Genomic DNA, 25,580 nt, shown 5'->3' on the forward strand with positions numbered 1-25,580 from the left:
TTTAAGTATTTTTGAAGACTGTTCCTCTAAGTTTGTTGTCACCACTGCTGATGCCAGGGAGCTGTCTGCCCACATTCTGGGGCATTCCACAACTACAGCTTCCATCCCAGCTCAGACAGGCAGCTCCTTCATCAAGGCAAGGATCTCATCTAATTCTGCTCATTAAATGGCACATCAGATACCAAACCAATTAACAGCCTAAAAGGCCATTAGAAGTTGAACAGTCATTGTACCTAATTTGTCATGGCCAAGCTTCTGTGCTAGCCACAGGAAAGGCAACCTTAATTTTTAGCTGTGACTGCACAAATCCTGTCGGTCTTCTACTAGAACAGCTACCAAAACCATCTAAAGAAAACACTTCCCCTTAGATTATGACAAACCTCAGTCATCATAGCTCATTTGAAATGCAACTGAATATTAAGTATTGACAATAGATGCTAAGTATTAACCAATAGATTGAATAACAAGTTCATACATTGTTTTCTGAAGGAGTCCTTTATCCTCCAACATCTTTAGAACTTCCTGGGACTTCTCTTGGTAAAAAGATTCTCCAGAATATTCATCAAAGTGCACTCCTAGACGCTGAAAAGTTCCAAAAATATCAAAGAACGGTAACATTGTTAAGATTGAGGCTAATTATTTCTTCAAATTAAGTGAGACGATAGGTCTGTGTCACAGACCAGACAGAGTGCAAAGATTAATTTTATTCCAGGAAATGTCACTTCGTTGTTAAAAGTAAAGAATGTTTGGATTTTGATTGAATTGATTTCTGCATTAGAATTAATCTCCCTGAGTTGAATACAGCGTTGGATATAAAGTTCATGAGAAATCAGGTGGAAACTGGATAGAGCAATTAGTACAATTCTGAGATAGGTCTCTAACTTGCTGTGCTGGATGGAGGCAAAACCAGTGGACTGCAGAGAAGTTACTTGGGTGTGAAATCAATCCTGTTTTAAAAGGATACTAAAAGAAATTTAAAAAAGGAGCTGCTCACAAACATTGCTGAGCATACAGAAATCACCATTACTAGGAAGGCTGAGGGTATACCTAGGAGAGAAAGGATGACCTTAACTATCAAAACTGGGTCAAATGTAACCGTAGAAAAGACAAGGGTTTCAGCTGAGGGCAACAAATCTGTCAGTCCATCAGCTCAATACTTCTTAGTTTGAATGGAGTTGGGAGAGAAATATCTAGCTGTACCAGTCATCATGGGATCGATGATGAGGGACCATCACGATGCAGCTGTATACGCCGCCCAATACCCACTCACCCTAAGGGGTCAGCTTCCCACTAGAATCATCAAGTCCGTCTTTCACTTAGGAGCTCTTAACTTCGAGTACTTGGCATGAATCTGGTAAAGCACAGCCAGGGTACTGGATTATTGAGGAAGGGGCAGGTCACTAACTTTGCAATCAAGGATGAAAGAAGATGGGAACAATTTCTGAGGAAGCAGATGGAAAAGTGCAATTTTAAGTAAAGAATAATACTAGAAGAAGGAACTGGCACAAAATGAGTCACAAACTCTTTGGAGCTGCAAGTTAGAAAAAAAATATCTAAGCCCATCAAAACTGGGCACTCATTCCAGAATTTCATTGCAAGGATGTGGGAAAGGAAAACATTAGCTGCTTTTCAGATGGACTTTGCTGGTTCTTGAGTAAGATTACTTAGTATTAATACCATGAGACTGGATTCATTCACAGAAGGTGTATCTGACTCCTGTTTCCCAAATTCAGAATATTCATTTTGTGGCCAGCGGCACAAACATCTCCCATGAAACAGTGGACAATGGCTCCATTCTTGAGATTACAGTATGCAACACATGGCTGTGTATTAGCTCAACTCAACCTGCAGGTAACTTATGCACGGATTACTACTGTAAACTCCTGCTGCTGTAATTTGTACGCTCAATTTAATTTGCAACATATACAGCTCTTCATTATAACATTAGATCAGAAATGTGAAAACAGAGTTATCTCCTAATAAAATTTATTACATGGAAACTGTTAAATTTAGCAGGTTGTTGCCAACTTCAAAGGTAAAGCAAAACTAAACAATATTTATCTAACACTCATTTGCTTTGTTGCTTAGCATCATACTCCTAGCTTCAGGGCCTGAGAAGGGAGAATTAATCTAAGGCTCAATTACATGGACTACATTAAATAAAATTTATCTAGAGTGTCAGCAACTAAAGCGATGGTCTGCTTGGATGTTAAATAAATTACTGTGCTTTTTCCAAACAAAACAGGGCATAATCTGGCATACTGAGGAACAGCTTTCCTGCAACACTGTAAAGTTTACTGGAAAGGCAATGAATTGACAACATTACAAGCAATCTCTGTTCCTACATCCGTTCACTGTTTGGCAGTCTCTTAGATAAAAATGTGCTGTGCAATTAGATTGATGGAGCAATAAATAGAGACTATTTTACCAACAACACAGAAAAAGTAGTGGATGGTTTGTACCTTATAAATTCGGACATATTCCTCAATACTGAAGTCTCTAAATTGTTTCCAAAGTGACAACGTCTGCTCATCATGTTCCTCCAGTTTTCTAAAGAAATCCTTAGCCAGCTTTTTTGTGTTTTCATCTTCTGCTGCTTTGTTAATCTGCACATATACCTAAAATATGACACTGAAAATGTTGAAGCTGTGTAATCCTCTCCTCCAATAAAAATAAGCAAAGTTCTACAAGAACAATACAAATGCATTTAAAGATGACATTTAGAACATCAAAATTTTAAAGACATGATAAACGAATACATTTCCCATTTAAAAAGGATGAATGAGCAGTCCAAATTCCAATAGGAAAATGTGCAGCCTATCTTGAAACAAGACTAATGCCATAATTCCTTACTGCTGTCACTATCATCTTCCTCATAATCTTGAAACAACTGTGGCAGCAGAATATGGAAGAATTTATGATTTACACATGAAAGGGAAACCATCACAGACTTTTAAACCAGAGACTTTTCTTCAGATGGCAGTTGAAGCAGCAAAATCCTAGATAGACTCAATGTTTTACAAGCTCATAAAAACCAATTCCACTTCTGACCCAGAAGCTACTTATAGTACTCTGCACTCGTATTAATACATGCTGCCTCTCTGTGGCTGAAGTCAAGTATATGAATGTCAGCATCTGATTAGACACACATACGCACTGTCAGTTCGTTAAAAGCATTACAAACTCTTGTATTGGCCAACTTAACCTATGTACAGCAAATTTGGTTCTCCCATTCATTACCATATTTCTCTATATCTAAAGGTCAAATATTCACCCAGACAATGATTCCTTGCTTTCCACACACAGCATCTTGAAAGCATGTGGAAGAGTTTTTAAAAAGTTGAAGTACTACATAAAAATAATCAAATTAACTAGTGGTTACACTATGTATTTAGACCCAAATAGTTCAATGCTGCTTAACTTTTAAGTCTTTGTAAGAGTTTTAATCCCCAAATCATTGCAATTTTGATAAAAATTTGATAAAAAATAACTAATTATAAAAACTTCGCTCCTGCAACGTTCAGACAGTAAGTTTGGCAACAATACCTTGCTCAAATGGGTTCTGCCTATTAAGAAAAAAAAGCTTCCACAGCAAAACTCTTCAACTTTTCCCCTTCCTTTTATGTCCCAAGATTTTTAGAAATTTGAACAGACAGCACTGCTGACAAGCCTCAAAGATTAATGTTTGCTTAGTTCTGCCACAGAGAAATTTAAAGTAGAGGGAAAATTCAACCCTTTCCAAGAACAATGCTCCCCCTCTCACATCAATAGCTTCACACATTCTAGCACTCCCCTGCCCTCAATTTGTGATGTTTAAAAGCAAAAATAATGCAAAAGGCATATCTGCATCTGACTCTTCCAAAATGAAAGGTACAAAAATGTTTGGAAAAGTACATTTGTCTACACATTTATTTATATAGAACCAGCACTATGGAAATTTTCTTTTTTAATAACCATAGGAAAGGTTAATTTCATGTCAGTTTCTGACATAAACTAGGAATACTGCTGACAAACAGGTAAAAATTTGGCATATTTGAGAAACTAATTTGGTCTCGAACAACTACTGTTTTAGAATATTTTGCAGCTTGACTGAACACTGTTCTCTGCACTTGAAGGTAGGTTTTTTTAAGGTCATAAAGTCTACATGCTCCTGCAATAGATGGTATTTTAAAGCTTTAGTGCCAAATTCATGTATTCAGAATTTAAATCCTAAGAATGGACTGAAATTATAAAATAAAATGAAACAATATGCAGCAATACACAACCACAAGAATATGACTACTTCTTGTTGTCTCTTTAAATCAATCCTACAAGCTCTAAAACATCTCCATGTTAAGAATGTTAAGAAATAAGGTTTATTGAGCAGGCCTCAGGGATGAGGGAACAAGCAAAGAAAATGTATCTATGTCAAAGAAGCTGGCAAACTCAGAAGGAGTTACTCTGCCACATAAACAAACTGCCTAATATGCATTCAGCTGTAGAGTATCGTGGTATTCAAACACAGTTTTGCCAGCATAGGGAAACAGTTATCCTATGACATACTACCTGAACACCAGCATCAGCAATAGTTCCCATATCTAGGTCAGAGGGTGAAGCACAGCTCAGCTTTGTAATAAGAGAGCACTTGACAACGCCACACAAAACCCTGACAAAGCCCCAGTAACATGTGAGATCTTTTAAAGGATGAGGGCTTGAACATGAGCCATTCAGAAAAATTTGTCCACATATCCTCATGGTTATTGGCTTTGTGCAGGTAAGTACGTAAGTCATATTCTCTCGTGTATTAGATACATGTTACACCCAGCACAGTTATCAACCAGAGACCACTGATAAGTATCAAAAGACTGACAAAACTCTTTTTTGCTCATTGCACTGTATGAAACAGGAAGTGACAGGAACTGGTAAAGAGGAAGAAATAAACACTACCTCAGATGGTATTAGGCATGTTGAGTGGCACAAACCAACAACCAAAAACATTAAGACGTGGAAAAGCAAAGCTTGTTAAACTACCTTTATTGCTAACCTGGAGAGTCCACTGAGTCAGTTTTGTCCCTGACACACAGAACTGCCATTGACAGCACTCACACCATGCTGGTGCACCTGGTGGGCAACCAAGAGGGCAACCTCCCAACAAACAGCCTTTAGTATTTCTTACACTGCTGGCTCTTTCATACTCATGGAAGAAAAAAGAGCATTCTGCAGTCAGAACAGTATTCTGGAAAGTGACTGTCACTCCTCCTTACCTATTATGCTAAGGCTCCATATTAGATACAAAACACTTTAAAGATCCTTTTCCCCCAACCACAGTGGTTTGTGTATTGAGCAATGGAAATTAAATATTACTTATTCTAAAAATACTAGCAACAAGAGGAATTTTACACTGTACATGCCGCTTCTTTTCACAACTTTGGTAACCAACATACTACAGCATCAGATGCAAGACTCCCATTTCCACTACAGTTATCACAGGGAGCTCAGTGGTCACCTATGTCCAGTTAAGATAGTTGATTATCAGTCATGCCAGCTGTGGTGGTAGCAGCAATCAATGCAACGTAAGTATCCATATAATCACCTCCCTTATGGGGCATATTTTTCAGCCTAATGAAACCTGTCTCTGCTGCCACAGCCTAGTGAAAAATGTCTCTGCTGCCATGGCCCAAGCTAGCACTGATCCTTCAAGTAAGGTCATTTAAACACACCATGAGTCTCATCATGACCCTGCAGACACACCATTCTATGCAAAATTGACAGCTAAGTTAAATGGACTGTCCTTTGAAATTCCTAGTTGGTCTTCTCTGAACTTACCTCAAAAAGGTGTTGTAAAGGACTGGATTTTAGCTTTTCTTTGTTGCCAAAGCATTGAAAACCAACACCCAATAAGCCTTGAATAACAATTAAACGCAGAGTTAGACAACAGCGTAGAGTGTATTGTTTTGTTGTTTTCATAAGCAAGTCTAGTCTTAACATTGTAATAAAACCAATGCCTTACATTTTTAAAAAATAATGGTGTATGCTACAAAAACGAATCAAAAGCATAACCTGTTATTCCACTGCATTACAAAACCCCCAAAACTATAATAGCTAGAAACTAGTAAGAAATACTGATTATTTTCCAATTCCTCATAAATAGAATTTGTTTCTGGACTTGTAGAGAAAATTCTCTTTTACACAGTAAGCAGCAGTACATGAAAAGCCACACAGTGGAAACCGTACCGCAACAAAACATGCTCAAAACTCCTTGTTTTGCTTCCTCCCCCAGCAGTATTACCATTTCAAGGACAATAGAAAATGGGCCACAATATGGTATTCCACATACCGCTCATGCAATATTTTCAAAGAAACTTTTTGCTGCATGCTGAGAATATGCAGCTTTTTTCAAGTATCCAGTTTGGCTTTAGCACTTTCCAAAAGCCATCTGAAAGGGCAAGAAATCCAAATCCCAATCTTTTTGTTTAAATCAAAAAAGCCCATTAACTGCTTCAGTAATCTAGCAATATTAACCCTGCAACCTCTCAGATTATCTGAGGCTGCTTTTAAGACTGCCTCATTTCTCTGAGCTGACAAGGACCAGGACTGATGTGAAGCCAGCATCTGAGGAATAGGTATGCAGGTATCCCTTTGAAAAGCCCTCTGTATCTGAACAAATAGTACTGTCTCAAGAAATTCCCTCTTTGAAACGCCGGATACAGCAGAAGCTGTGGCAGAAGGTAAGAAAAACAAGTTAGCATCTAGGAAATAAAATCAGTCTAATCCTATTCAAAGGGAGTTTCTTTCAGGACAGCTTGTTCTATAAGCAATCAGCTTGATTTCCTAATGATCTCTCTTGAGATATTAGTGTATCTACATATTCCACTTCTCAATGCTGGCTTCACACTCCAACCTCCAGCAAGACTGCCAGTTTTTATTCAACCTAAACGCATCCTTCCACACATTTCTGTCTTCCCCGAACTATCCCCAACCCTTGTTGTACTTGCCAATTACTGGCAAGATGCAGCATGTGTTGGGACTGATTCCGATTTACATGTGCTGACTGGTTAGCCAGGAGGCTAAACACAGAAGTTAACTTTCTCTCCCAGAGGGCATTACATTGTATTTCTACCCCTACTCAGCTGCCAACTGTCACAATACCAAAAGAAATTTGTTCTCTTGGAGACATTTTTCTTTGTCAGATCTGGCTGAAGCTGGCCAATGGGTTCAAAATTTATTAGGAGCAGAACGACAGGAAGACAGAGGGAAAGACAAGTGTGACTGCATAAGCTTTGTTACCTTAAGAAACCTGCCCCAAAACTGTCTAAAGGTTGAGGACTTCTCTGCCATGTTTCAGCAAAATATTTTTTCAATTATTACGTTTTAAAACCTCTGACAATAGCAGCTGTAATAGATATGCCGACAGATTGTTAATTATAGCACTGCTTCTGGGAAAGGACCATTATCATAATATTCCTATGCTATAATTTTGTGAAGCATGACTATATTATTTGTTATAAAACTTGGCATACATTTGAGCTGAGCCAGCCCAAATAAAGAGAGCAGCCATTTTTGAAAGAAATAGTTGGAACTGCTACGTTAAAAGCATGATTCTAACAGTTGTGGGCTGGACAACAGGTACATAAGTAAGTAACAGGCATTGTGATCTTTACACTTTCAGGAAATTTTGTATTAAAATACAGAAAATTCATGATAGACTTAGAAAGTACAATTTAGTATATTCAAAGACGGAGTGAAAGAGGCTGGCTGAGAAGCCCTTTACCCACATTGCATTTCATTGCTTAATTGTCATTGCCACACTCATTATACAATAGACAGTTTTATCACTATGCTAAGGGGCAAAAATGAATGAAATATGCAATGATGAAATTTACTGAACTTTAGGTGAACTCATTCTGTATTCAATTCCAAAGAAAAAAAAAAATTCTAAGTGAAGCAAAACTCTGTTATAAACTGCTGTTTGATCAGAAACAGGATCAGGAAAATCAGCTGTGGAGGAAATAATTTAACAAAGGAAAAAATACTCTATTACTGCTCTCACAGTCATAAGAACGTTACACTCAACTGTCTAAAAGGCAGGAATTTTCTCTAGAGGGAGAACAGGTAGAACTGAATATATGATAGTTATGTTACCTACACTGCTGAATCTGAATATATAAATGGAACAGAAGTAGGGTATTTACAGTACATTTTCTACCCAGCTCCATTCATAACATTGATTTTCCCATAAACAGTGGCGCCAGTGAAACAGGAGGAGGCAGCATAAGGGCTGGAATGAGCAAAAGTGACTGCTTAACAGACACTGCACTTTGTGTTTGCCATGTAAAAATAAATACATGGACGTTGTTTCCAGAACTTACTGGAAAAGGTGTGGGGGAGTTCTACAGTCTTCACAGGTGTACCAGCTTTCAGGAATGAGGAAGGGGGCATGATTACCTTTTTTTAAAAACAGCTTTTGGGAGGACATTCGAAAAACAGAGGAGAATACGGATGAATTTAAAATGCAAGATTAACGACAGAAATCAACAAAGTTTTGAATCCTATGGATGGGTCAACTGGCACGTTAGAGGGATATTTACAGATCCAGCAATTGGACATGAATGATCTCTGGTCAGGTAATAAATATCAAGCCTTGCTAGGCTGCACATGAAAGAATTTTTCAGTCCTCACTTAACTGATACCATAGATCTTGAGTTGGAAGGGGACCCGTAAGAATCACAGAGTCCAAACCTCTGCTCCTTGCAGGGCTCCCCAACACTAAAACCAAACATCAACCCACTCCCAGCTGTTCTCAAGCTCAGCTGCTTTAGGCTACAGCCGCAGTTTGTACTGGGACAGGGTTAAAGGGGTTTGAGTCTGTATTGGGAAGAGGCCAGGAGGTCCAGCTTGTATTGGACTGGGCCCAGACTGTACTGAGAGGGAGTCAGAGGATACAGTTTGTAATGGGAAGGGGCCCAGTTCCTACTGAGATAAGGCCAGGGGATCCCATTTTTACTGGGATGAAGCCCTGTTTGTACTGGGAGAAGGCCAGGGAGATCCAGTTTTTACGGGGACTAAGCAAAGACTGTACCATAAACAGAGCTAGGAATTCCAGTTTGTATTGCAACAGGTCCCAGTCTGTACTGAGACAAGGCCAGGTGTTCTAGTTTGTACTGGGACTGGACCTGGTCTGTACTGGTAAGGGGCCAAGGGATCCAGTTTGTACTGGGACAAAGTGCAGTCTACACTGGGAGGAGGCCAGGGGATCCAGTTTTTACAGGGCTGGGTGAAGACGGATGGACACTCCAGAAGAGGCAGGAGTGTGTATGTGCGTGCAGGCAAACTCACATGCATGCAAGAGTGATGGCCTTCAGGGCCTACTGCACATTCTCCACCTACACATCTCTCTTTCGCTACGTTTTTAAGGGAAACTGAGTATTTTGGGGGAAGCACTGTGATATCTTTAGTTACAAACTCTCCAGGCCTCAACTTGCCAAAATGCAGTTGCTGTGGAAGGTAATTATTCTCCATGAAAAATAAACTAGTTTTGACAGGGAACAACAAACAGATAAAGAAAACACACAAACACACACAAAGACAACCAAATATAAAATACACATTTTGTTACAATTGTTCTATTGATATGTGTACAGCTGTGGCAGATGGGGCAGGGAATATAGCACCAAAAGATGAGGAAAAGGCTGAGGTACTTAATGCCTTCTTTGCCTCAGTCTTTAATAGCAAGACCAGTTACCCTCAGACTCCTGAGCTGGAAGACAGGGACAAGAAGCAGAATGAAGTCCCCACAGCCCAGAAGGAAAAAGTTAATGACGTGCTGCTCCACTTGGATTCATACAAGTCTGTGGGGCTGGATGGGATCCACCCAAGGGTATTCAGGGAGCTGGTGGGGGAGCCACCATTTATCAACAGTACTGGCTAACTGGAGAGGTCCCAGAAGGCTGGACGTTAGCCGATATGATGCCCCAGAACGGGCTGGAAGGAGGATCCGGGAACCTGCAGGCTGTCAGCCTGACCTCAGCGCCGGGGAAGGTTGTGGAGCAGGTCACCCTGAGGCCATCACACAGCATGTGCAGGACAACTGGGGATCGGGCCGCGCCAGCAGGGGTTATGAAAGGCAGGTCCTGCCTGACTGACCTGATCTCCTATGACAAGGTGACCTGCCTAGCGGAGGAGGGAAAGGCTGTGGATGTTTTCTCTACCTGGGCCTTAGCAAAGCCTTTGACACCGTTTCCCACAGCATTCTCCTGGGGAAACTGGCTGCTCATGGCTTGGATGGTGCACTCTACACCCGGTAAAAAACTGGCTGATGGCCGAGGCCAAAGAGTGGTGGTGAATGGAGTTAACTCCGGTTGGTGACTGGTCACAAGTGGTGTTCCCCAGGGCTCAGCACTGGGGCCAGTCCTGTTTCATGTCTTTATCGATGATCTGAATAAGGGGATCGAGTGCACCCTCAGTAAGTTTGCAGATGACACCTGGCTGGGGGGCAGTGTTGATCTGCTTGCGGGCAGGGGGGCTCTGCAGGGGGCTCTGGACAGGCTGGACAGACAGGCCGAGGCCAGCTGTATGAAATTCAATGAAGCGAAGTGCCAGGTGCTGCCCTTGGGTCACACCAGCCCCAGGCAGCGCTACAGGCCTGGGGAAGGGTGGCTGGGAACTGCCTGGGGGAAAGGACCTGGGGGTGCTGGTCAACAGCCGGCTGAACATGAGCCAGCAGTGTGCCCAGGTGGCCGAGGGGGCCGACAGCATCCTGGCTTGTGTCAGACACAGTGTGGCCAGCGGGACCAGGGCAGTGACTGTCCCCCTGTACTGGGCACTGGTGAGGCCGCCCCTCGAACCCTGGGTGCAGGTTTGGGCCCCTCACTGCCAGACAGACACTGAGGTGCTGGAGCGTGCCCAGAGCAGGGCAGCGGAGCTGGGGAAGGGGCTGGAGCACAAGTCTGATGAGCAGCAGCTGAGGGAACTGGGGCTGTTTAGCCTGGAGGGAAGGAGGCTGAGGGGAGACCTTATCGCTCTCTACAACTACCTGAAAGGAGGCTGTAGGCAGGTGGGGGTCGGTCTCTCTTCCCAGATAACAAGTGACAGGACAAGAAGAAATTTCCTCAAGCTATACCAAGGGAGGTTTAAACTGGATATTAGGAAAAATTTGTTTCCCTAATGGTTTATCAAGCATTGGAACAGGCTGCCCAGGGAAGTGGTGGATTCACCATCCCTGGAAGTATTTAAAAAATATGTAGATATGGTGCTTAGGGTCATGGTTTAGTGGTGGACTTGGCAGTCCTGGGTTAATGGTTGGACTTTATGATCTCAGAAGTATTTTCCAACCTAAAGGATTCTATAGGTAAATTAGCAAGCTTACTCTTCCAGACTGTTACACATACAAAATCTGCACAAGCAGGACAGCATCACAGTAGACATGCAACAGCTATAGTAATATGTACACATTTAATCTGGAGGCAGCAACAGAAATCTGTTCAGCTGTGATAGCTCCAAAGGTATAACCAGCACACTCAGGAAATATTTTTACTGCCCTTTAAAAATAAACCCCAAATTACACATACGTAATCTGAGAAAGGAGCTACTGAGGGACAGAGGGACTGTTGGGTAAACTTCCTCCTGTTATTTCTTGTACAGTAATATAGGTCATACTGCTGATGAATCAGTCTGGATTGTTTTGTTCATGTTTTAAGGAGATTAACTACACACTACATACATGGAAACATAATATTACTACTCTTCATGAGCCCAGAGTGAATCCAATGGGCCTGCAAAAACTGAATTGGAAACCTAGACCATATTATACAGTAGAAAAGGGAACAGGAGAAACAAATATTAAAACATACCAAACTGCATGCCCCAGTCACCAAGGTAATTTATTCTTATTACTTCATGTCCCAGTGCAACTTTGAGATTTGCTATAAAATTCCCTGGTAAGGAAACAAAATTGGCATTATTATTCAGTTGTAGATAGTCTCTCATGTCAACAAAAGTTTTTCTGGTTTTGCAGTCAGATGAACTACTCCACAAAATTTTCTAAAATACTTCACAACTAAAAGCAACAGGCCATGCATTTGAAAGGTGCCATGAAGTTTCTCACACAACAGTAAAAACATACACATGTATGTGCATGCACACACTACAAAGTACATTAATATGAAACACACTTTTTAAAGTCTTCTTGTATGCTCACAGATATGCGGCAGAATACGTAACTCCTGTCACAGTCAGGCAACCTCATACTAGGAGGTTAAGCAAGTACTCAAAATACACAAACTACTGTTAACTGTGACATTAAATAGAGAACATCAAGTCCTGAATCTCTATATACTGCTGGAGCAGTACTGAGCTCTGCACTTAACACACTATGTCTCTGATATGCTCCAAACTTACCATACCAGATAAGCACATCTTGGTTCTAACTGTTATTACAACAAAAAACCTTCATTTTTCACCTGAGCTTAGCTACAATCACAGAATTACAAAGAAGAAATACCCACATCCTTTCCTTTATTTTCTTGTGCTTCAAGGATACCTTTGAATTAAAATACTGATGTAAAAGGATGCAGAAAGCTTTCTTTTCTTCTCTTATGTAAAACTGTATTACAGTTTGCAATGACTTTTGATTCCATTCTCTATAGTCAATTCGTTCTCTTATTATTGGACAAACATTGATCTACAGAAAAAATTTTAAAAGTGATTTTTTTCTACAGCAAAGGGTCCAGAAACAGAACATAAAGAGCCCAAAATACCTGACTTCACTCATCTATCAGTCCATGAAGAGGCATAATTATTAACTTTATGTAATGAATAATTATACATAAATACATTAAGTATAATTAAAACCTAATACATTATTAGCTGTACAGATGCTGTGTTAGTAATACTGGTATAAAGTAATTAACATATAAAAGCAAGCTTTTTGCAAGACAGTCACCAAAACATAACTACCTGACTGCTCTGCAGTCCAGTGCAAATTGGAAATTTAAAATTCAAAGGACTCTCATGACACCTCAATGAAAACTGCCCTGGGTGTCTTTGTAGAACAATTTTAAACTACTTCATTTAATGTTCACAGTCATAAAACTGTATTACGTGCAACTTAATAAATCTGCCAGCACCACGCCGCACTCCTTTCTTCACCGGATAATGAGCAAAAGGGTTTTAATTAGCAAGTTGAGCCTGACACAGCCACACCACTAGAAGAGTGAAAGGTTACCAGTGTTCCCCTGTCAAGTTAAAGAGGAAGACAAAGAAGCCCTTTTAAGAGGCAGTTAAATGTGTACTTACCTACTATTGTGGAACGCAAATGTCCTATGTGAAACCTTTTGGCAATATTAGGGGAGCTGTAACAAATTTTCACAAATAATGTTTGTTTAATGTACAAGACTGCCAGATCACCAAGTCAAAAGAATTCAGCTCACGAACATTGCAAAAGAACTGAAATAAACCCACCATTTTCAATTCTCCCTTAAAATTCCCTGATTAGCTTCTGTTCTAGACAGCAAATTTTCCTATTCAACCAGCTTTACCTCCAGTATCAGCTAACAGCCAGTGTTTTAGGGAAAAAGAAACCACAAACAACCTCACTCACAACAAAGAAGCCCCCAGAACCCAACCATACTAGCAACAAAGGACTTACACTGCCTTCTCAGTTTTGACATATCTTGGACATGTGGATCACTCTCCTCATACCTTTATTAGAAATAAATCTGATACCAGGACAGGTGACCTTGTGTACAATCTAAAAAGTAACTAAAATCACATCATCTTCTGCCAACAATGCCCCTCCAAAAAACCCCCCATACCCATAATTGTTTGTCTCCTGATAATAAAACGGAAGTTCAACTATGAAAATTCACCCTCCAAATTCATGCCAAGTGCTTACTTTCTGTGACTATGGAAGCCTGCTGAGGGAGTATAAGTGAATAAAAATATTTATACATAAAGAGATCCAAGTCAGCCACTTTTCATTTCATGAGTAGGTGACGATGAACAAAATTGCACTGGATAGAAATTTTGGGGCCAGCAACCAAGAAGATTTAGCAAGACAAATGCCTGTCTGCTTCAGCAAGTCAGGGAGGAAGGTTTTAAGGTGAAAAAAGAAACAGGTTAGTGGCTGAAAATTCAGATCATGTTTCTTGATAACAAAATAAAAGGAGCCTACTTAAAATCTGAATGCTATTATGCACTAAATGAGAATATTCTCAATGGAGGGTAGTGTGAGGCATGAACTGTTTAAATATCAGAAATACATTCTGCTAAAAAGCCTCAATTCCCTAAATATAACTTATACGCTACTTGGCAAATATATTGGAGTATCAAATACAGCTGAATATAATACCGTAAATATGATTTAACTTCACAGGCATCATACATTACAGCAATGAATATCAATCAGCAAAATATCAACAAGCAGACAAGGCAATTTTCTCAAAGGACTCATCACGTGCTTACCTGAACTCAATCACTGCCTTTTGTCTAGGCACTGCAGAGAAAAGTTCACTCTTCAGTCCATACTCTAAGCCATCTTTCAACACCTGATGCAACACAGTCTAAACCATAAGGAAGATTAAAAAAGAAAATGTGTTTCAACAGCAGAAAGTGCGATCAGCAAAACAAAACCAATCACACAAGAGACTGATCCCACAGCCTTTATTCACATTAGCAGTTAGATGGCTGGTCTGCCAAGCAACCAAGATCTCATACCCAGATGAAAATGCCATTAACTTTTGAAAGCTGTATCTGATCAATTTAAAAAGTTAGAGAACTTATAGGCAGAGTTTTGGTGAAAATCAAGGCTGAATCTGGTAAAAACTTAAAAGGAATTGGAAAGCCTAGTTTTCACTAAAATCATTGTTTAGTTACATAAAATGAAAGGGCAAGAGAGTAACCTCAGGGTAACTGGTGGACAGAAAAGAAAATGCAAGTCTAAGCACATGGGTAGAACAGTGACCTCACATAAAAAGGAGTTCTCACGTAAATATGAGTGTTACCTTATGCTAACCAGGACCCTCATCTATCCTAAACTCAGGTAACACATTTTAAAATAAAAAGTACCTTGTAGAACTAGACCATAGGTTTGGGTGAAAAAGTAGGAGAGCTTATGAGCAGTAGACTTCACTAGAGAATCTACCTCATTGTGCAGCCAAATGTTCTCAGCGAGTTTTTGTTGTTATTATTATTAATTAATTAAAAAAAAAACAACCCTACACAGCAGATTTCTAAGCTTCCTCAAAAGCAACATCTTCCCATGAATACATCTTATCTAGGCACACTTCGAGGTGTTTGGCCATTTCTTTGAAATTCCTAGGAATATCCAAGCATTTTGTCAAAGTGTAATACATAGGGGATACCAGATGTGCACAGCACAACAGATCATGCAGCTCCAACCCTTTGGGACGCATCAGACCTCCCACATATTCCTCGTGACTGAGGGCCTACAAGAAATCCAATGAGCATTACCACACATATGCAGGTCACCTGAATAGCACACAAACACATCTCTTTCGCTTCAGGAAATCTCACAAAAATGTACGGGAGTTCTAGTCTTCATGATTTTCACTAAAGGCAATTTATGAGACAAAACAACTACTAAAGAATCCTCTCCATCAGTTCACTGCAGGTAGACTGCAACAACAGCTCATGGAAGGTTTGGTCATACATAACTAACAGCATATTTAAACATCAACCAGTGGTTTAAATGACAGAGACAAAAGAGTCTATTAGATAATAGCTTACCCCTAATTCACATGTGGTTAATTTTCTAAGACTACAGTATCATTTTCCACAAGAGTTGCTAAGCCTATGGATTAAGGCCATGAAAAACATCACAATGTAGCTTGCTCCACAAGTTAGTTGAACTGGCTTAGCAAAGTTTTCAGTCAGTCCCCAGACTAACAGCACCAACCATCCACTCCCCTTTATGAAGCTCCTGCAAATAATCCAAAGTACAACTGAGACACTACTCTTACAGACTGAGTGGTATCTTCCTTTCATTAAATTACTGCTTTAACAAACACAGCGTTCAATTTCAGTCAGGCATTTGACTTTGAGGAATACATCTTCCCTTTTTATTTATGTATTTATTTATTTTGTTTTAGCAACGTATGTAATGATAGCTTTGCTATCAAATACTTTTATTTTGCATATCTTTTTCTAATTTAAACAAAAATCTTTACATGTAAGACCAAAACTTTTGAGTTGTATATTGTAGAAACTAAAAGCAGATGCCAAGCTTAGAGAGGAGTTATGATCAACAGCAAACAGTAGGTACACTGTTGCCTCATAAGGATAAACTTTTGTGAGCCTTATTCCAAGTATTAGGCCTACATAACAAATCAGTAACAGGGATCCTTGAAGAGAACTTAGCAAAAGAGTTTCACACAGAAAACAACTGTTTAAAACAGTAAATGTTCTATAGTTTTACACTGAGGAATTTACTTTTACCTTAACGCACCTGAAATATAGTACTCACCTTTGCTAACAATTCCCTGTTTATCATGAAGTTCACTGTTCCTGGACCAGCGCTGATTTCACTGACTACAGCATCACATTTTAGCTAAAAAACCAAAAAGAAACAGAAACTCTACATGAAAATATATGAACTGGAAAACTGTAATTCAATGCACTATAAGTATTAATTTAATCCACTACAAATGCTAAATGTTATTTATCAGTTTGAAGCAACCACAAATAGATCATTTAATCAATCCTGTTGCAAAAGGGATGATTTTATTATTTCAAATTCATACTTAACAGCTCTGAACATAGCTCAGCCTGAAATGTCACACGTCTATTTTAGCTCAGCCCCTGCATGTGTACAGCCTGTGTAGTGGTTGATCTCTTTGTATACACAAAACCTGAGGCACATTTGACAACTTACACAGTACCTGACAGCACTTGAAAAACAAAAAGAAAAAAATCAAGATCAATGTCTTGAAAGAAAACCTGAGACAGAAGTTTTGGACTGCTGTTTCTTGAAGTTTCTGACTTTAACGCAACGTTCTGCAGTATCCAGTGATATAAAATAAAGATGTTAAAGGCCAATTTATTAAAAATTTCATTTACAGTTTCCGTAAGAGACATGTTTTGAAAATTCTGAACCCATAATGAATATTTGGGCACCCAACCCCTAATTTCAACCTCCTCTTTACACAAGTTTTCATCTCTTCACAGGCTGGGAGTTTTGGATCTCAACCTGTCAGGTACGAAAGTTTAATAAGGAACTAGCTGGTTTTAATAGCCAAGAAATTGTCTTGTAGAAAAAAAAGGGAAGGGGGTGAAAAGCGTATAAAAGATGACACACTCACTTTATCAATTGATTAACATCTTTGAGAGAGGCAAGCTCTACGTTCCTACTGAAGCTCATCAGGATGAAGAAGTTCTACCCCTGTGCTACATCTCCAGCTTAGACACTAACTTAACCAGGAGTTAAAATCACAGTTAGCCTTGAAGTTATTTAACATTCACAAGCTCCAATAACAACAAACTCCAATGTTTATTCACAAGCTACATAAAAAAATATTTCTCGTACTGACTCTGGATTTCCCACCTTATCCTTTTATGAAAGGTCCTTTTTGTGTATGGAGCAGAGAGAAAACAGAAATTCCCATTGGACTTTCTCCATACCATTTGTTCTGCTAAACGTTTTCTACGTAATCTGTCATTTGTCATCTCAGTGGTTTTTATCTCTCTTTAATGAGTGCTTATCTGGCCTCTTCATAGCTTTAACAACCTCTCCTCTAAGTGCCTTGTGGTTCTTTAGTAACCATATCTCCCGGTGCCTAAGGCTTGGACCAGAGTGCCCCTACACTGTAGAGAGACATAAAACCCCCACAAAACAATGTCCCCTCCACAAAGAACTAACAGTCCAAAGATGAAACAAGAAGCACCAGCCAGATGAAATCAAAAGCTCATGGAGACAAGACAGTTCTGACCTTTCTGACAGACAATTCTCAGCACACCAGAGCATGTTACATTTCATTCAGTGTCATGTTGCCTTATTATTTAGTCTATTTTAGCCAACAAGAAAAATTTCTCTCTCTTCTGCCTAACCTAAATATCTGTATTTCAAATAGTGACCTATTTACTCAGAGGTGACTAAGAACATACTGTCGAACCTTGAGGCACTCCACCAACTCTCTATCATGACAAAAACTCGTAACTGCCTATGTTTTTCTGTCTTGTTTTTGATATGCGGTCATATTTTGTTAATTTCTACATTGCCTACCTTCTTTGTGGATGCAATAACCAGTCTAAACAAATACTAATTGCATCTCCTTTATTCACTACCCAAGAAAAAACATTCCCAAGAGATTAATGGAATATTTTTTCTTTTGTCTGATCAGCACGCTCTGTTCAGTTTTGGGGCTTATATTGATGGTCTCATCTTCTTTACTGTTAAAATTGCTCTTCCATGTAAAGATGTAGGGCTAAGCGTCCCAGGTTTATTTAATGAGTCACAAACAACAAAGGAGAGGGACAATGTCCAGCTTTCTGAACACTGGGAACTGCAGCTATTTTTAAAGTGACAGGGTAGATACAAGGAAAAAAACCTTTTTACTGTGATGTTACAATCATTGGAACAGATTGCTCAGGGAGACTGTCAAATCCCTGAAGGCTTTCAGCACCCGTTAAGATTTCAACAGACCTCAGCAACCTCATCGAAAAACCCTCAACAACCTGCGCTGCAGAGATGGGAACAGATAACATCTTGAGGTCCTTTCCAACTTTAATTATTTTATGGTTCTAGATCATCTTTAAGTTGTTTCAGAACTTTTTGTTGTACACCTGTGCATCATCTGTTGTTCTTTCACCTGAATCAGAATATTAATCTGCTTCAAGAACGGGTCCAAGATATGAACCTCTTCAACATCTCAGCACTAAAGAATGACGTGGAGAAATAGATTAGCTTCTAAGCATATGGCAACTGTTTTTATTTCTTCTTTTTAAATCCTGATCATGCTATAGCAACCCAACTGATTCATTCTCAAGCTTGCTCTTTCTGAGGCTGATGAAGAATCACTTGCACTTTCATTATTCAATCTAGCTCCGCTTTCCAACTAACTTTGCCACAATTTTCTAGTTTATATTCCTCTGCATTGGCATCAGCAACACATTTTTAGATTGTAAGGTAGTTGGATTTTTTAGCACAAATGATCCCTCAAACCCCAACATCACCTTTCTGATCCCACTTTTGTCCACCACACATGCCAACTTCTCCAAATTTTTATTTCCTTCCATTTCTTCACGGTTTGTGTCACTTCTGTAGACCTTGTTTTGCATGCTCCTTTTTTATGCTATAGCTAGTCTTAACACCTCAGCTACTGTCATTTCTCAGCCTAAAATATATGAAAAAATTGCTGTTCTAAGAAACCTCAGTCTTAAGCAGTTAGGGATTTGGAAGTCTGGCCTGTTTGTCCCACAGGCTAAATTCACCCATTGCCATTCTAGTGCTGGATTTTGCAGTCTTTGGTTTTCCAATCCACTGCATACTCAATTTCTTCCTAAAGTGCTAGGCAACAGTACAGACCACAGCATACCCTTCAGATACCTTCCTAACTTCACAAATGTTGTTTATTCTAATTTAAAGAACGAAGTTAAAATTTCTTAGAAACTAAGTATCCTTTATTGGCAGCGCTGGGTGCATGAGGGATCGCTCCACCGAAGTCATGCACACCGAGGGAACCCCTCAGCCCCCTCCTTATACCAGTCACTCATGCCTATTCATCAAGTTTGCAGGAACTCATTAACATATCTCACACCTGGACAATCAGCACATTCCGTTCAAGGACCCAGCACATCTTCAAGTTAACATTAACATATCTTGTGCCTGGACAATGTCCTTGAGGAATTGTCTCTGCGCAGACTCTATTCCTTAGCGGTCATGTTTAAAGTCTCCATCTTCGCCACGTTGCATGTACAACAGGAATCTAAGACAAAATGTCCCTTTTTAAAGATAACCAACCCAAGGACTTAGCAGTCTGTGCATCATCATGTTGCAGTAAGGATCCCTGGACATCTCCCGACCCTAACTAAACATAGGCGCGTCAATCCTTTAGACAAGTGGTACAGCATTCACCATTCATTCCCCCTTTTTCTAACAGCTATTGTAAATTCTTTTACAAATACAGAAAATCATCGTATTTTATGATCATTCTTCGACAACACCAAATAGAACACTGAAGTAATATACATATTAATATTCCTAAAACTACTACGATAAGTATTATAACAAAAGCATGCTTTAACCATTCTAAATTAGGTAACCATGAAGTCAGTTTGATCCATATAGCTTCAAAACTCCATGAGAAATTGTCTCTAGTAATTTCATGCAAAACCTGAACCTTGTTCTGTATCTTAAGGATGTCTGTTTCAATTTGATTACTTTGGTCTATGTATACACAACAACTTTGGTTTATTATCATACATACTCCCCCTTCCTTTAAGGTAATTAAGTCTAGGGCCATTCTGTCTTGAAGTACTACCTTACTCAAAGATTTTACTTCCTGGTTTAATCGGCTGATTGCATCTGTTGTTAAATTAAACATCGGTTCAATTTCTGCCGACATATTTACCACAGTCTTTTCTAATTCACTAGCTCCACCACGGAATAAACCACCTAACAAAACTGTGGTATGCAGTATGTCTCACAACAATGGGGTTTTCACTTCTCTTTACACGTCTCCAGACATTATGATAAGGTTTGTGGAGGTGGAGATGTTTGGTTATAAATTCGATCTTGGGTGGTTAAGTATCCTCTGGTACACATACCTGACCATCCTGGGGGAAGTTGTTCTCTGCTAAATCCATCCCCACATAACCACCAATATCCTTGGGGAAGTTTGCAAGGTCCATGTCTTGCAGTTAAATTTGCTCCTAAGAATCTCCCTGCTTTATACCAACCACAGGCCCAATTAGCATCTTGTCCTGATGGATTGTAACCTTGTAATTGGGTATTATTACAAAAATCTATTACTGTTATGTTTCCAATTTGATCCACATTCCAATTTCCTACATAGACGGTAGGTAAGAATTTATCCAATAATAAATAAATGGTAAATAAGAATTTATCCAATAATCATTCCATCCATCTGATTGGAAACAAGTGTTTTGTCCTGGATTACCAGGTCATGGTCCTCCTGTTTTACTTCAAGCTTTCCAATGGCAGTTATTATCACTTTTCATAAATACCGTGGTGGTTAGATTTAATATTTGTAAATCAAATCTAGGACCCAACTTATAAGTTTTGTTATCATATAGACAGTATCCTTTACCATTGCCTGGCTTTTTCCAAAAGTCTGGCCATGTAGGCCATTTGCCATCTAGATAATTCCAGTTTTGGGAGGCCACGCCATACAGGGGTGTTATCAGGCCTCCCTTAGGAAGAGAGGTACATATCCAACATTCCTTAGCTTTCGTGGCATTAACAATTCTTTGGAGTGTTTGAAGACCGGTATTGTTTATCCATGCTTCAGTTTCTAAAATCTCTACAGTTATTACAATTAAGATCAGAATAACCCTACACAAATATCCCTGATCCTTTTGACAGTCCATTATGTTTCTAGAAGTTATTACAACTACAGAAATTATTACTACTACAATTAAGATCTAATAGCAGGTTCATGGGTCCTGCTGAGGTGATGGCCCATGATTTCTCAGGAGCTTTCTTTATCCGCAAATAAGTGAATCCAGGCTGGTTGTTCTTTAATCTTGATAGCAGTATGAGTTGTCAGCAACACTTGATACGGTCCATTCCATTTTCCCTCTAGGGGTTGTCCTGCTACCAGGTTTAAAGGAGTGGACTGGTTGATCTAACCCTCTGGCCCTTGTTTCCAATACTTGTTTAATTGTCGCTAAGAATCAAGAGCCAGGAGGTGGGCATTTAAATTTTTATGCCCCTTTAAGGTTGGGCCCAATTTGTGGCTGTGCATGCGTTTTTCATTGTGCAGTTTTGGTCAGGGTGTTAGCCTGAACCTCGACCAGGAAGGTCATCGACCAATTTGTCTCACCACAAACAATCTTTACCATTTGAAAAGATGGGAGCAGGAGATGACACTCTGCACGGTTTTGCTGTTCAGCCTTTGCATTATCGTGACTACAGTAACCATCAGTATGTGTTTCTGTGAGTGCTTTTGGTCACGCCGGTATAGAAGAGTGTGATCTCCTCCTCGCAATTCGTCCCAAATAGTGGAACTTGTGGGATATCAAAGGAGAGTGCAAGAGACTGTTCTATAAACAAAACGAAAATGTTGATCTCCAGCAAAGTTACCATGTGACTTGTTATTTATTTCTGTTCATCTTCGTCACTTCGTGAAGAGAAATACCAAGGACCAGGCACAGACTATCATGGAGGGAACAGATGGAGTTACCACCCCAACATTATTCAGGACTGTGCTGGATTCACGAGTGAAGAAGTCTGTTTTCACGTTACATGAGACTTTGCTGGACTGTTATTCTGTTATTCAATTTCTAGTTCATGTTTGTTAATAAATTGTTATTTGTTGTTTACTGGTTGTCAAGTGGTTCATTGAAGTTACTTTGCGTCAAACACACGGTTTTCAAAATAAATCCAAAGGGTTCAGTAATGCATATAATAATAACCTACAAAAACAAAACCTAAAACCAACACTTATAGCTGTATGTTTCACTTAAGTAATAATAAAAATCAATATTATTTAAATGAACTATAAACACTATAGTTTCTTAACACATTCCCTTTTTTTTTTTTTTACATGCGTCACTATCATGGCTAGACTATAGAGATTTCACATGCGTGGTCTTTCCAGATTTTTCCAACACATTCCATGGGGCTTTAAAATTGCACATGCGCATGTTCAAAGGCATACACGGATCATTCATGTGATAAAAGATGGCTGCTGAGTGTCCAGATGAAGTCCCAGACCCATTTCCCGAGCTTACCACTCCGGTAAGTCTGTTAATGGTAACATTTATGGCACTATGGTCAAACGATAGGTCCCTGTTTTCAACGTAATGCTTTCTCACCACCAGACCGCCACGTCACCTGCCAGGGAAGAAGGGTCTAGAGTGCACATTTCCCCCTCTGAACATTCTGTAACATGAGTGTTCTCAAAACGTTTAACCTATATGGTTCATTAGAAAGGGGATCAAAACTTTTTTTTTTCTTCTTCCTGTTGTTGTTTAGGCAGAGGGTGCGTTTTTCTGTTGTCACACGTCAAGAACTTATGACGGAGGTGGAAAAGTATAAAAGGCGTTACCATATCCTCGTCTATGCATTCCTGAAGGTTGTTTTTGCTGCTATTCTATTTTTATTCTTACTCGGCCTACATTGTTATCTGAATTGTTAAGAGTCAATTGTTCCCAAATTCTTGTTGGCTATTAAATTGTTATTGTGTGTACATTTCGGCATACTACTCGAATTTGTTTAACTTGTTTAATCAAATTTGTTTAATTTGTTTAATCGGGTGAAACTATAGTAGCAAATTGCATGTTAGTTATAACGTGTTGAATTAATCTTATAAAACATGGAACAGCACATGGCAAAACCAGTAAGATGGCTAATCCACATAACAAATAAAATAGGATTTGTTTTACCCAGGGGCTCCTGAGAAGCCAGGAAAACAACTCAATATTCCAGTCTTTCCAAGTTCGGATGGGAACATGGGCTAACTTCCCTATCTCTGATGTGATTTGTTTAACTACCTCACCATTGTCATCAATTTTCAAACAACAATTGGAAACATTTAATTTACCACAAACACCTCCTTCTTCGGCTAGCCGGTAATTGAGAACCATCCTGTGTTGATAAATTGCATTTCACATTTGAGTTGCTTGGTCTGCCAATAAGTCAAGAGCTTTAGCTGTTTGATTAGTAATAATTTCCAAAACAGCCTGTAGACGAATGATACGATTCAGATTGTAGATAGGTTCTCAAGCACCGCTAAGGAGTTCATTAGGATTCCAAGTTGCAGGTCCATAATACTGTATGACACGTTGGGGTGTCCATTCATTTAATAAATATCGGTACCCCCCTTTTCTTGGGAGTTTGGAAAAAACAACTTGCCACTGTTGCCCTGGCTAATTTTCAAACACATTTCACATTACTGAGTCACCTGTTTTGTTACAGTATACAAGTTCCACCCTATCAATTTCTGATTTAGACTTTTATATAAATTACCAGCTCCCAATGCGTCTTATTATGTTCTGTTAGGGCTGTGGTCATATTAAATTGGATGGTACCACTATACGACCATCCCTCAAATAAGCCCACTTACTTATTTTATCATTCATGTCCTGAATTAGCTTTAAGTTTTCTTTAGAATAGTTTGGCTCCTGACCTGTACTTATAGTTTGGATTTTACTGTCTGGTATTAAGGATAATTCCTCCTTTCCTACCTCCTCTGCTACTCATCTGGCCTCATGGTCAGCCAGGCAGTTTCCAATTTCCAAATCAGTGCCTCAATGGGCCATCTTATGTTCTTCCTTCCTGGATGACTCTCTTATAATGGAGGGGGCCATTCCTCACATCAAGGTCTGGCATGGCCTATGTTCCCACCGCTCAGCGCCTACTGGGTTGCAGCCAGCAGCAGAGCTCAAGATTCTTCTTGGTGGCAAACACAGAGGCCAACCCAGTCTTGCCCTTGATTGTGGTAGGAAGCACCTGACCAACCTTATTCCTTGTACTTCGTTGCCAATGCAGAGTTTCACCTGCGCATCCCATAACAAGTCACTGTCATGGTAAAACACAGATTTATATTAGTAGAACTACTACAGAGTGTATTTTATCTCAGGTTTTGTGCCAATATCCCTCACAGCCCTGCTGACCAAGGGATATTGTTTTACCTGAACTAGGCAGGCCCTCCCCTTATCATTTTTACTGTAACAGGTAAAGCTTTTTTTTTTTTTTTTGCCTTACCTGGAATTTATTTCCAGACATACCTGGTTAAAGATTTCTTTCACTTCAGGGAGGTCCTCTTTTCCACGTAAAGATTTTGGTGAATTTGGCAATTGTTTTCTTAGTTTGTACTTTAAAGGTTTCAGGATGTTTTCCTGGTGGCCAGTAGCTCCCACAACTGTAACAAATTCTTTTCACTGAAGTTTAACACCAAATAAGTTGGTTTTGTATTCACTAAAAATTCCACCTCATTTTTCCTAGTCCCTAGTTCACCAGAGCCCCTTGTTGGTTCTTTAGCTTAGGGCAATCTCGCTTCCAGTGTCCACTTTCCCTACAATATGCTCATTCACTTCTGCCTGATATTCTTCCTCTGTCTCTGCTTCGTCTCCTGTACCAGTTTAGCACGACCCAGCTCTTCTTCCCTTACCTTCTGTACACGTCCCCTATTCCTTCTATCAACTTTTCTACATCAGGATTACCTAGTAAAAATCAACTCGTTCGAGTCCAGTCCTATTCATCACAACCAACTTTCAAACATCTACATTTCCCCATCAAAGATTCACCTTTATACTCCTCAGACCCACTGCCTGCCCTAAAGGGGCAGGTAACCGGTCCTGCTGTACTGCAAATGCTGCAGCAATTGGGGTGACATTGTCAGGTCCTTCTGCTCAATCGTCAGCAACGGCAACCCCCTCCTCCTCACCATCGGAAGGATTGGAGC

General features: G+C 39.6%; 1 protein-coding gene across 7 annotated transcripts in view; it reads right to left on the reverse strand.

Annotated features, from left to right (window-relative positions):
• RARS2 (arginyl-tRNA synthetase 2, mitochondrial) overlaps nt 1-25,580 on the reverse strand; it is a 60,505-nt gene that overhangs the window by 30,295 nt on the left and 4,630 nt on the right. For all 7 annotated transcript variants that reach the window (XM_037391054.1, XM_037391052.1, XM_037391050.1 and 4 more), the window contains exons 4-10: nt 16,460-16,543; nt 14,440-14,537; nt 13,273-13,328; nt 11,829-11,912; nt 5,806-5,882; nt 2,463-2,618; nt 476-582 (exon numbers count right to left, since the gene is read on the reverse strand). In XM_037391054.1, the coding sequence (XP_037246951.1) occupies nt 476-582; nt 2,463-2,618; nt 5,806-5,882; nt 11,829-11,912; nt 13,273-13,328; nt 14,440-14,537; nt 16,460-16,543 (662 nt within the window). The remainder of the gene's footprint in view (nt 1-475; nt 583-2,462; nt 2,619-5,805; nt 5,883-11,828; nt 11,913-13,272; nt 13,329-14,439; nt 14,538-16,459; nt 16,544-25,580) is intronic.

Source organism: Falco rusticolus, chromosome 6, assembly GCF_015220075.1.
Source record: "Falco rusticolus isolate bFalRus1 chromosome 6, bFalRus1.pri, whole genome shotgun sequence".
Classification (NCBI taxonomy): Eukaryota; Metazoa; Chordata; class Aves; order Falconiformes; family Falconidae; genus Falco; species Falco rusticolus.